Below are 13,477 nucleotides of genomic sequence, written 5' to 3'. Positions count from 1 at the left end.
AACCCCCTCTACCAGGTTTGGGTTGAAAAACATTAATCATTGGAATTTCACCATTAAGTTAACGTCAAATGGAGTAGATGTGAATATAAATCATGCTTCACAAACCTCACGGTTGTTACATAGAGTCACTCTTTCTATAAACATTGATTAATCCCACTAATTTCTTATTTCGACCTTATTAACCTACTCCCACTTCTCTCCTCTCCAGATAAGTCAGATGAAGTTGAGCCTGCGCTCGGTATTGGAGCAGTGGACGTTGTACCGGCGAGCTGCCGAGGAGATTAATGGTTATCTTTTGGAGGGGAGGTACTCTGTGTCCAGACTATGCCTCCTCAACGGGTCCCTGGAGGCGGTGCAGCAGCAGGTTGAGAGTCTGGAGGTGAGGAGTGCGGCCTTTACTATTTCCATGAGACAATAGAGGAGTTTTCATGACAACGGTATAACTATTGCAAGTCACTCTGGGTGAGAGTGCTTAAAGTCGGGGCATCCGGGTGGTGTGGCGGTCTATTCCTTTGCCTACCAACATGGGGATTACCGGTTCAAATCCCCGTGTTGCCTCCGGCTTGGTCGGGCATCCCTACAGACACAATTGGCCATGTCTGCAGGTGGGAAGCTGGATGTGAGTATGTGTCCTTGTCGTGGCACTAGCACCTCCTCTGGTCAGTCGGGGCACCTGTTCGGGGCAGGGGGAACTGGGGGGAATAGCGTGATCCTCCCCCGCGCTACGTCCCCCTGGTGGAACTCCTCACTGTCAGGTGAAAAGAAGTGGCTGGTGACTCCACATGTATCGGAGGAGGCATGTGGTAGTCTGCAGCCCTTCCTGGATCGGCAGAGGGGGTGGATTAATGACCGGGACGGCTCGGAAGAGTGGGGTAATTCGCCAAGTACAACTGGGGAGAAAAGAGGGGGGGTGCTTAAAGTCCGCAAAGTTAGTCTTCTTTTTTTTTGTATTTGATAAGCATGCTTTCTGTAGATAAGGATTACTGACTTCAAGTTGCACTCACTTCTCCAATTGTAATACTCCCAACGTAACATTTCCCTACTTTTCTCTGCCTTATACCCCCAAAGTACCCTAAGGCTTGTCCTCTTGAATTAACTTGTCAAGTAGGTGATGATAATTTTTAACCCTTAGCGTGTGTCCCATGTGTATCAGAACCTCCAGGACGAGATGGATAAACAGGAGAGCAGTCTGAGGAAGTTCGGCTCGGTAACTCACCAGCTGTTGACCGAGTGCCACCCGTCTGTGGCTGACACACTCAACAGCGCCCTCCGTGATGTAAACATAAGGTAGGCACAACCAGGAACACTATGAAACAAAAGAAGACCTTTTTTTTGCTAGACCTACAACTACTGGTTTCACTTTGTGACTTCCTTCTGTTTCTGGGTCTCAGATGGAACAGTTTACTGGAGCAGATCTCAGAGCAGCTGAGGAGCAGCAAAGCTCTGTTGGTGTTGTGGCAGCGCTACAGAGCACTGTATGGACAGAGTACAGCAGCAGTCCAGAGGCAGGAGGAGCGGGCCGACCGCCTACTCAAGAGCGCCACCGACAGGGACATCACAGAAGAGGAGAGCTGTGCTTGGATTAAGGACTGCAATGTAAGGAAAACAATTGCAGTGTTAAGAGTGAGGTTATGCTGTAACAATCTGCTGCACGTCCAGTATTTATTACCTCTTTTGGAGTTAGTCCATGGGTTTTACCTGTATGCATTTGTCGTGGTTTGGTGATTAGCACCGTTGCCTTACAACTAGATGTTTTCATCTGAGTACTCCAGGTCCTTCCCAGAATAAAAAGACATGTAGGTCACATGGATCGGAGACTCTAAATTGCATTCAGGACATCTTCCTGTCTTATGTCCTAGCCTGCTGAGACAGATGTCAACCTCTGTGACCTGAATTTGATTACTGAATGAATGAGTTTCAAAGTATTGTGACCATGACTAATAACTATTCAGGGCGTAAATCTGTTGCTAACATATTGCTGAGTACAAATTTCAAGAAATTTAAACCGGAATCAATATTTGTCCTTAAGGCGCAGGGTGAGCAGACAGTTCATGAACAATACAGGCTTAGACTCTTGTGGCTTCAATGGACTTCTGAATAAGCTTCGAAACTGCCTGTCAGCTCATTTTAAGGATTCCCAAAGAGTTCTTTCCCCTCTGCAGATGGCCAAATAGCCCCCTGTCAGTTTGTCTTTTTAAGATGTAAATCTCCACACTGTAACAAAAGCCCTTTGAGAGGGATGTCCAGAAGCAAAGATGGGCTGCTGATTTACAATTTAGGGTCATCCCATGTCCAGCTGGTCATACAGGGCCATGCTGGTTATGGCCATGGTGTTAGTTTGACTGAAACTCACAGAGGCAGTAAGATGACAGAAATTAAGAGGTTGAAAAGTGCTCCACTGTGATAGGTTGAAATTAATATAATTGACTGAAGGACTCCCATTGTTTGAAATGTTTCTTTTTGGGTCTTTCAAGACACACAAGACAAGTATCAGCACTACAATCCCGCTTTTATTTGTGTTTAATGTACTATACATATATTTAGAGTAAGATATGTGTGAAGTGAAGGAGTTCAAGTATCTCGGGGTCTTGTTCACCAGTGAGGGTAGGATGGAGCGGGAGATTAACAGGTGGATTGGTGCAGTATCAGCCGTAATGTCGACATTGTACCGGACCGTTGTGGAGAAGAGGGAGCTGAGCTGGAAGGCAAAGCTCTCAATTTACCAGTCAGTCTTCGTGCCAACCCTCACCTATGGTCATGAGCTTTGGGTAGTGACCGAAAGGGTGAGATTGCAGATACAAGGGGCTGAAATTAGTTCCCTACGTAGGGTGCCTGGGCTCAGCCTTAGAGATAGGGTGAGGACCTCGGCCATTCGGAGGGAGCTCGGAGTAGAGCCGCTGCTCCTTCGGATCGAAAGGAGCCAGTTGAGGTGGTTCGGGCATCTGATTAGGATGCCTCTCGGGTGCCTTCTTTTGGAGGTTTTCCGGGCATGTCCAAGTGGGAGGAGACCCCAGGGTAGACCCAGAACTCGCTGGAGGGACTAAATGTCCAGTCTGGCCCGGGAAAACGTTGGGATCCCCCAGGAGGAGCTGGAGGGCATTGCTGGGGAGAGGGACATCTGGAGTGCCCTACTTAGCTTGCTGCCACCACGACCTGACCCTGGAGAAGTGGCTGATGATGAGATGAGATGAGATATGTTGTATATTGACCATACTGTGTTACACCATGCCATACACGCTCCCTTTTCACAAACTTGTGAGTTTGTCTGTACTTTGAAACTCAGCTTTGTCAAGGTTTCCCTTGACAAAAACTTCCTTTGCAATAGACGAGGTTCTCATTCTATGATCACATTGTTGTTGTAGGAGTGTCTTGGTGAGCAGGCCTCAGTGCAGCACTCCCTCCAGCAGCTGCAGGCACTTGGAGAACAGCTGAAGAGTCACGTGGACGCCTCCTCCATGGCAGCCATCCAGTCAGATCACCTGTCACTCACCCACCGCCTTGCAGGGCTGGAGCACGCCCTGCACAGACAGCAAGAAGTACTGCAGGTAGGACACACACACACACACACACACACACATATGCAGACAAACGAATATTAACTGTCTGAATATTCAACTGCAAAATGAATGAGGTGTTTAATTCAATTCCCTTGAGTGTAAACTGCACAATATATGAAGTGTAGGTGTGCAATTTGTAATAGTGTGGTGGTAGCACAGGGGCAATAGGCAGGTGGCACAAGGGTAAGACCTGCTGTGTGTGTGTGTGTGTGTGTGTGTGTGTGTGTGTGTGTGTGTGTGAGTGTGTGTGTGAGTGTGTGTGTGAGTGTGTGAGTGAGTGAGGGAGTGAGGGAGTGAGTGAGTGAGTGAGTGAGTGAGTGAGTGAGTGAGTGAGTGAGTGAGTGAGTGAGTGAGTGAGAGAGAGAGCAGAGTTATCAGTGGTGGAGGGAGATAACAGTTCGGTTGGATAACAGTCATGTAGAAGATACGGTTCCTGAGCTTATTCATGCTGGCTGAAAGGAATGTGTAGTGCCACCGAGAGGGCAGGAGGGCAAATAAATCATGGCATTGCTGATAGCTCTTCTCAGACATAGTTTTGTGATAGGTGACTTCTGTGGTTGGCAGCTGAGTGTTGATGATAATTTGAGTGGTTTTCACTGCCCACTGTAAGGCTTCCTGGTCTGAGATGGTGCATCTACCATACCACATGACTGATAAGCAAAAAAAAAAAAGACCTTTGCAAAGTTTGCCTTTGTAATCTTTCTTCTCTCTCTCTGCCACTCTCTCATATTAGTCGGGAGCTCAGGACTGTGAGGGTTTCACAGAGCAGCTTGACACACTGAGCCGTCAGGCTGAAGAGGTTGAAGCGGTGCTGAAGGAATCTGACCCAGTTGGCTCGCCAGAACTCAACATCGTCCAGGAGCGCATGGAAAAACTCAAGGTACAAAAATACTCCTGTTTCAAGTGGCATTTTGGAGTACACTCTGTACGTTTAACATTTCAGGTACTTTTTCAAAGTCAACAGCCTACTTCGTTGATCTGGTGTAGGTCTGTAATAGACGTGAAAATCCCATGAAAATAACTTTCGCCTCCCTGTTGACTTAATCATACCTGCACTGCTGAAACAAAAGATCGGCATGTCGGAGTGTTGTATTGAATATGTTTGTTAATGTGTTCGCAGGTTCACCTTTTGAGACTGAGCAGTCTGTCTCCAGACCTGGAGCGAGTCAATGAGCTGGCCTACAGACTGCCTCTGAGTGACCGAGACATTAAACGCCTGCAGAGTCTCAACCGAGCTTGGGGCACTCACTCTGCTCACCTCACGGAGAGATTCAGGTACTGACAACCCTCTTACATGCAGTCGGAAATATAAAGATAGAAAAAGACTAAATCTGCCTGCCTGTATGTCTTCCTGTTTGTCTGTCAGGATTTGGAATAGTTGTTGATTCTTTTATTTTGTGCTTCATTTTACTCTGATTCTGTTCTCTTCCACTTAACTCGTACTTGGGTGGCATGGTGGCGCAGTGGTTAGTACTGCTGCCTCACAGCAAGAAGGTCCTGGGGGTGATTCGAACCCTGGGGTTGTCCAACCTTGGGGGTTATCCCAGGTCGTCCACTGTGTCGAGTTTGCATGTTCTTCCCGTATCTGCGGGTGCTTTGGTTTCCGTCACCATCAAAAAAGACATGCATGATTGGCATCCGGGTAGCATAGCGGTCTATTCTGTTGTTTACCAACACAGGGATCTTCAGTTCGAATCCCCGTGTTACCTCCGGCTTGGTCGGGCATCTCTACAGATACAATTGGCCGCATCTGCGGGAGGGAAGCCGGGTGTGTGTATGTGTCCTGGTCGCTGTAATAGTGCCTCCTCTGGTCAGTCGGGGCACTGGGAACTGGGGTGAATAGCGTGATCCTCCCATGTGCTACATGCTCCCTGGTGAAACTCCTCACTGTCAGGTGAAAAGAAGCAGCTGACGACTCCACATGTATAAGAAGAGACATGTGGTAGTCTGCAGCCTTCCCCGGATGGGTGGAGGGGGTGCAGCAACAACCGGGATGACAGCTCAAAAGAATGGGGTAATTGACCAGATACAATTGGGGAGAAAAATGGGGGTGGGGGGGGGGGCATGCTTGTTAGAGTTAATACTCATGTCTGTGCCCCTGACCAAGGCAATGGAAATAACTGGAGCTGGTCCCTGGGTGCTGCACGGCGTCTGCCCACTGCTCCTAACTACACAGCTAGGATGGGTTAAATGCAGAGGATAATTTCCCTACTGGGATTAATAAAGTATCTCAAAAGAAAAAAAAAAAGAAAAAGAAAAACCATTGCCTGGGTTAACTGTATTTTGCATTAATAAATGTTGTAACTAAATTCAGCTGAATTTATCCACAACCACATCTATGTCTTTACAGCATAAAACTTATAACATAATGTTACCGTTTTACCAAAGGCAATTGGAATATTGCATTGAGTTTTCTAACAATCATTCACATCTCAGGCAACTAGAGGAACCGCTTGCTGGAAGTTTGTTGATCTCCGTGCAGCCACAGATGCATCATTGATGTTGATGCTGTTTATCTTCCTCTTTCCTTTTTTTTGGGCCATCTATCCGTCTCTAGTAAGCTGCAGGCGGTTCTGCTCCAGCAACAGAGTTTCCTTCAGAAGTGTGAAGCCTGGATGGACTTCCTGTCTCAAACAGAGCAGAAGCTAGCTGCTGACATCTCTGGCAACTACCAAAGCCTCCTGGAGCAGCAGAGAGACCATGAGGTCAGAAGGACAGAAATGACATGTACTCCTGTGTGTCTGTGTGTATGTGTGTGTGTGTGTGTAAATGCTAAATGGACTGTATTTATATAGTGCTTTTCTAGTCCACCGACAACTCAAGAGTGCTTTACAGTGTATGCCTCACATTCACCCATTCACACACACTTTTGTACACTGATGGTGGAGGCTGCCATGTAAGGCACCAACCAGCTCACCAGGACTAGTTAGGAATTCAGTCTCTTGCTCACAGACACTTCGACACACTCTCTGGAGGAGCCTGGGATTGAACCAGGAACCTTCCAATTGCTAGACAACCCGCTCTACCTCCTGAGCCATGCCCACCTGTTTGTGCGTGTGTGTGTATTTACGAGACATGGCCATTGGTGTGTTACGCAATGTACCTTTTAATCTTTGTGTGCATAACAGTGAATTTATTGATTGTGGGCATGTCTGTGTATATTTGTGTGCACATGTGCATATACAGTTATTTCAGGCAGAGATGTTCAGCAGACAGCAGGTTCTCTACTCCATCATCAATGATGGCCATCGCATGCTGGACCAGGGACAGGTTGACGACAGGTAAAGACAAACACACACACACTGCTGTGTCACCATTTGTCTAATCAGGCTCCGTCCACTGTGTTGGAAAAGGAAACTCAGTTGAGGAGCTGTGTAGTGGGCACTTTTACAGGACTGTTATTGTCAGTGTAGTGGCTTGTTCATAAATGTGTATTAACAGTATTACCCAGTGAACGACATCCCTGATGCCATTACGTAGTGACTCATAGGCTTGAACCCAGGTCCACCGGTCCATGGCTGGTCTCTCTACCCCTCTGCATCTATGGGGAAGGAGATTTTAGACCATCGAGTGTAGTATGATTAGCCCTGCAACCTCGCCTCTCCAAAAGCCCCTCGGCCACTTAAACTGTAGTCAGGTTTGCTTAGAGTACACTTTCAGTCCACAAGCACATTCTTTTTGTGATTTTTAAAAGGGACATACTCTGATATTGGGGAGCTGTAATATGTTGAAAATTACAGTGTGCAAGTGGACTATAAGTGCAATTACTGTTTAGACCCCTGAATATGAGGTCTGTGATCCTGCACTGCAGAAACGCATGTATTACATGACAAATGGCTCATTTTTTTAAAAGAACTACAGCTGCACATTTCCAATGACTCTGTTACTATGGAAGTAAATTGTTGGTGTTTGAATCATGATAAATTAGTGTAACTCTCAGCCTTGTCCTGCCAACAGAGATGACTTTAGTCTGAAGCTGGCCTTGCTGAGTAATCAGTGGCAAGGGGTGGTGAGGCGGGCACAGCAACGGAGGGGGATAATTGACAGTTTGGTCCGCCAGTGGCAGAGGTACAGGGAGATGGCAGACAAGCTGCGACAATGGCTCCAGGAAGTGACCCGTGACCCAGACGTGCATCAGTCAGGAGAGCCAGTGGCCCTACAGCAGGCCAGAACCATGTTGGATCAGATTCAGGTAGGTCAAGCTCTGCAGTGGAGCCTTTTAGAGTACTCTTTCATTGACCTCATCACTCCATTCACCCTTCATGCCTCTCTGAAATCACATCATCACAAAAAGTAATGTTTGGGGCGTCCCGGTGGCGTGGCGGTCTATTCCATTGCCTACCAACACAGGGATCGCCAGTTAGAATCCCCGTCTTACCTCCCGTTTGGTCGGGCGTCCGTACAGACCAAATTGGCCGTTTCTGCGGATGGGGAGCTGGATGTGGGTATGTGTCCTGGTCGCTACACTAGCGCCTCCTCTGGTCAGTCGGGGTGCCTGTTCGGGGGGGAAGGGGAACTGGGGGGAATGACGTGATCCTCCCATGCGCTACGTCCCCCTGGTGAAACTCCTCACTGTCAGGTGAAAAGAAGTGGCTGGCGACTCCACATGTATCAGAGGAGGCATGTGGTAGTCTGCAGCCCTTCCCGGATTGGCAGAGGGGGTGGAGCAGTCACCGGGACAGCTTGGAAGAGTGGGGTAATTGCCCAAGTACAATTGGAAGAAAAAAAAAAGGGGGGGGGGGATCCAAAAAAAAAAAGAAACAAAAAGTAATGTTTTATTATTTCTACTGGTCACAATGCCAAGTCCAGACATTCAGCGGGTGAAACAGCCAAAGCAATAGGCTCTTATCCTTACTTTGCCTTTAGGACAATGATTTGCATCCAAAGCTTGTTTGATGCAGCATTACCATAAATGTTGTTTGAGAGGTCACTGGAAATGGAAATTTAAACCCCCGTGTATATGTTTGCTGTCCCATCATATCTAATGAAATCCTGCAATGCATTTGTTACATAGATCACATGGCAGCCACTTTTCTAGGCTTAAAACCTTAATGGAACACTAAAATTACTTAACCAAATCTGAATCCCCTCCCCACGAAACACACCCTCACCCTATCTCCAACCTTAGGCTCCCGTAGTTAACCTGTATCCCCTGTGCCCCCTGTCCCTGTCTCTGCTCCTCCAGCTGAGGGAGCGAGTGCTCCAGAGGCAGCAGGGAGGTTACATCCTGGCTGTGGAGGCCGGCAGGAGCCTGCTGCTGTCGGCTGACGCCAGGGCAGAGTCGGCCCTGCAGACAGAGCTCATGGACCTGCAGGAGAGGTGGAGGCATGCCCACCACCGCCTGGACCAGCAGAAGAGGGAGCTTCACAGCTTGCTCAAGGTCAGTAAAACTTAGATAGGGGGGGGGCAGATTTACAATAAATGCTTTTTTGATTGCTTGGTCCGTTATCAGTCTGTTTGGTAATTTGATTTGAATTGGTTCAATACCATTGACTCAATGCCTCATTTAAAACCCTTCTGTTGTTCTACGGGTCAACAATGACCCGTAACAGTGTTTAACAGCAGAGAAAACCCTCTAAATATTTTTTCGACCTGAAATTTTATGACTTCGTAGAGTGACCCCAACATTAGAAAAAGTGAAACGTTGTTTTTGTTCATATTTGCATGAAAGCCGTACACCACAAGGGTACTAAGATTGTCTTAGGGTCATATTTGACCTGGAAGTTAAAATCATATTCACAGTCAGTTACATACCACAAAAACCACAGAAACACACCCACACCCACATTGAGAAATTGAGATTATCCTTATTACGCTTGGAAGATGCAAGTCTACACAGGGAAGCTGACCCGTGGAGGCCCGGAGAAGAACCAAGGGATGCAGATTGTCCTTGACATGAGAGCTGGACTGAAGGGGCACAACGTCACGTGTGACAATTTCTTCCCCTCTTCCAAGCTCAGCCAGCAGGTGACATCAGTGATCATAACGACAGGAAGCCAACCATCATCCTGGACTACAACCACAACAAAGGAGGTGTGGACAACCTGGACAAGGTGTTTGGAACTTACAGCTGCAGGAGGACGACTGCTTGCTGGCCCCTGGTCATCTTGCATGACATCATTGATATGTCCTCATACAATGCCTTCATGATATGGAACAAGATCAACCCTACCTGGATGTCTGATAAGCGAAACAAGAGGCGGGTGTTCCTGGCGCAGCTGGGAAAGGCACTTGTAAACCCACACATTGAAAGAAGGGAGCCCCTCCCCGCACAGCGAGTGGTGTCCACTGGTTAAATGCAGTCTTTCTGCACTGTGAAGAGGGAAAATCCAGATATGAATGACAGGTTGTTTCTTCATGCAAAATAGATTTGGGGTTTAAAATTCAATTAAGGTGCTTTCATTTAGAGGTTTACTGGGGCAGTAAGGACAGCACAAGGTTAACATAGTCAGGACACATACTGCTGCATCCTCCATCAGGACTGAATGCTGTTTATTTTACAAAGACTGATCGGCGATTAAACACTACTTGTCAAAATTTGCAGGGCACCTTGCCTTTTTTAGGTTTTCTGAAATTTCTGTTTTTAATTAGAAAAAATGCATGTGAACACTATTTATTTACTTATACTTTGGGTATATTTATGCAACACTCAGCTTCTTGTTCATCAAAGTGTCTTCCTTGATATGAAGAGTAGGTTTTGCATTTTGCCTAAATGATGATTTGACAGTTTTCTTTTTCTAAACGATTGTTAAAAGCACTTATTGAAACGCTTTTGCACCAAAGGCGGTTTAAGCACCTAAAATGTAGCCACATAGATATCACATCAAGGCCATAAAATTAGCTGAGTATATCATTGTTCCCAAGGTACTACTTTTGTCAGTTGTTACTTCAATTTTGTAGTTCTGTGATGAAAAATATCCAAATCTACACAGCTTTTTATTGAAACACGGCAGTCTGTGGTTGTGTAAGGAGGTGAAGGTCTTTCTTATCGACAAATAGCTAAGAAACGAAAGATTTCCTTAAATGCTGTTTGACAAACACACTATCATAGGTGGGGGTTCTGGCCTCTGCTATGACATGTTATAAGTCCACACCGTGACGACATGGTGTGACTATTACTGCATTCATAAGTTTCTCCTAATTAAGCCATGTTTTTAACTTTGGACACCATTTAACACAAATGGTATTACTTACTAGCAATGTTAGGGCGTAACTAGTCACATGTAACAGTTTTACGTAATGAAATGACAAAATAAATGTAATTGTAATCCATTACAGTTACTGAGAAAAATATGTAGTTAAATTAGTTACTAATCAAATTATTGGTGATTACAAAGGGGTTACATCCGAATATATTCTTTTCGGTAAAAAGTTCATTTGTTTTGGTGGTTCGGCTTTAAAAGTTATATTGAGAAGTTATATAGTTATATTGAAAAACTTTTGATAAAAGTTTGATGATAAAAGTAATCAAATGTAATGAATTACATTACTTTGAAGTAATTAAAATAGTTACATTATTTATTAAAAAATTTTAACAGGGTAACTAGTAATCTGTAACCTGTTACATTTCAAAAGTAACCTTCCAGGCCATCTGGGTGGCGTGGCAGTCTATTCTGTTGCCTACCAACACGGGGATCACCGGTTCGAATCCCCGTGTTACCTCCAGCTTGATCGGGCATCCCGACAGACACAATTGGCCATGTCTGCAGGTGGGAAGCTGGTTGTGGGTCGCTGCACTAGCACTTCCTCTGGTCGGTCAGGGCGTCTGTTGGGGGGGGGGGGACTGGGGAGAATAGCGGGATCCTCCCACGTGCTACATCCCCCTGGTGAAACTCCTCACTGTCAGGTGAAAAGACGCGGCTGGAGACTCCACATGTATCGGAGGAGGCATGTGGTAGTCTGCAGCCCTCCCCGGATCGGCAGAGGGGGTGGAGCAGCAACCAGGACGGCTCGGAAGAGTGGGGTAATTGGCCGGATTCATTCATTTGGGGGGGGAAAGGGAGAAAAACAAGAAAATTAAAAAGTAACCTTCCCAACACTGGTTACCAGTTGCTGTTTTATGTACGTGTGGCCTTATCTGAGCATAATCTAATGGCTTTGCATGCAGGGCTAGCAACAGTGCCTCAGTCATGCTACTGTTTTGTTAAGGTCATGTGAAGGGAGCTGAGTGACATGAGAGCCCTAATAAATCCACCTAGAGGTCCAACCAGGCCAGTGAAACAAAGTTAGCACATGAATTATGCATCATGACCAACATGCACTTCACAATTGCAAAAAGAGATGGCAAGAAATTGAGTCGGAGAGTGGAATATGCACACACGCACAAACACACACACACACACACACACTCACACATCCACCTCAACATGTATGCAAACACTGCAGCATTTCTGCAAACCTAGGCAAAGAGAAGAAAATGGCACTGGTTCACTTAGTTAAAACTGGCAATAAAGGACTGAGAGACACACACACACTTAAAAGCACAGACACACACAAAGGATGTGGGCACTGTGCAGTGAGCCGTAACGATGGCTGCGTGGTAGATTTTACAGACTGTGATAATGACTTGCTCTGAATTGAAACTTGTGACGCAGTTTAAAAGAAGCATCCGGGCTTCATGAGGTTTTAGTTTTAGAGAGGCTGGCTCTCTCTCCGCTACCCTCCTCCATCTTTACTCTCATGTACTCTCTTTTACTTCTCTTTGCCTCATTCCCTCACTACTCTCTCTCTCTCTCCCTCCTCCTGATATAACATTAAGGCGGAAGCTGTTGTTGTGTAGGCAAGTAGTTCTTCCGTTCATGCTGTTGTTTTCTTTGACAATGACTCTTGCTTCAGGTATGCTACTTCGTTTCTGCATTTCTAACCAGTTATTTCTTTTTTTACCCTGAATGGTACAGTTAACCAGACTCCGGAAAACAGCAGCAGTCCAGAACCTACAGTTGTGGAAAGCTATGTTAGTTGTTTTTCTTGGATTAGTGGATTTGAACTGAAGCAGTCTTTCTAATGCAGCGGCCAGGAAGGTTGTCAGCTAAGTGGACTGCTCTTCATCTTAGAAAACTGACAAGGCCAACCTTCAGCCTCCATCTCTGCCTCTTCTGCCTAGACGTGTGTGTGTGTGTGTGTGTGTGTGTGTGTTTGTGTGTGTGTGTGTGTGTGTGTGTGTGTGTGTGTGTGTGTGTGTGTGTGTGGTACACGCTGTGTGCTGGTGAGTGTATATTCTATAGATTGCTTCCACTGTTACAGAGGTCAATACTGCTGCAAGTGCAGAGACTTTACAGTGATTTTAATATATGGAGTCTGAGAAGATGTGTGTGTGTGGATAGTGATGGGGGCAGGGGGTGCATCCCAGGGCAAGAGAAATAAGAGCGATGATTAGAGATATGCTATGGGGATCTTGGCTCTAATTCCTGTGTGTGTGTGTGTGTGTGTGTGTGTGTGTGTGTGTGTGTGTGTGTGTGTGTGTGTGTGTGTAGGACTGGGAGCGCTGTGAGAAGGGCATCGATGCATCACTGGAGAAGCTGAGGGCCTTTAAGAGGAAGCTGTCAGTCTCACTGCCTGAACACCATGAGGAATTGCACTCGGAGCAAATCCACTGCAAGGTGAGAATCCACTGTTCTCCCTTTACAGACTCACTTCAGTGGTTTTCTCTTCGCTCCTTTAACCTCTCTCTCTCTCTCTCTCACACACACACACACATGCAAAGCCACATCCTCTCACTCTTTTTCACTTCATTGCTCTATCTCCCACATCTGTACCAAATAAGGACAAGACCTCATTTTCTATGTCTCTCTCTCTTTATCTCCTGCTTTCATTCTCTCACATACTCATTAATACGCTGAGAGAGAGGCACACACACACACACACACACACACACACACACACACACACACACACACACCAGCACTTGCCCTCTAACTCTT

General features: G+C 46.3%; 1 protein-coding gene across 1 annotated transcript in view; it reads left to right on the top strand.

Annotated features, from left to right (window-relative positions):
• LOC130125269 (nesprin-1-like) overlaps positions 1-13,477 on the top strand; it is a 63,180-nt gene that overhangs the window by 22,737 nt on the left and 26,966 nt on the right. The window contains 11 exon segments of the mRNA XM_056294797.1: positions 209-379; positions 1,154-1,287; positions 1,392-1,596; positions 3,363-3,545; positions 4,291-4,437; positions 4,678-4,832; positions 6,115-6,262; positions 6,744-6,838; positions 7,515-7,749; positions 8,743-8,937; positions 13,031-13,156. Coding sequence (XP_056150772.1) covers positions 209-379; positions 1,154-1,287; positions 1,392-1,596; positions 3,363-3,545; positions 4,291-4,437; positions 4,678-4,832; positions 6,115-6,262; positions 6,744-6,838; positions 7,515-7,749; positions 8,743-8,937; positions 13,031-13,156 — 1,794 coding nt within the window.

The sequence above is a fragment of the Lampris incognitus genome, chromosome 15 (genome assembly GCF_029633865.1).
Source record: "Lampris incognitus isolate fLamInc1 chromosome 15, fLamInc1.hap2, whole genome shotgun sequence".
In the NCBI taxonomy this organism is placed as follows: domain Eukaryota; kingdom Metazoa; phylum Chordata; class Actinopteri; order Lampriformes; family Lampridae; genus Lampris; species Lampris incognitus.
Note: the sequence above shows the minus strand (reverse complement) of the source record. Positions and strands in the feature narration are given on the sequence as shown.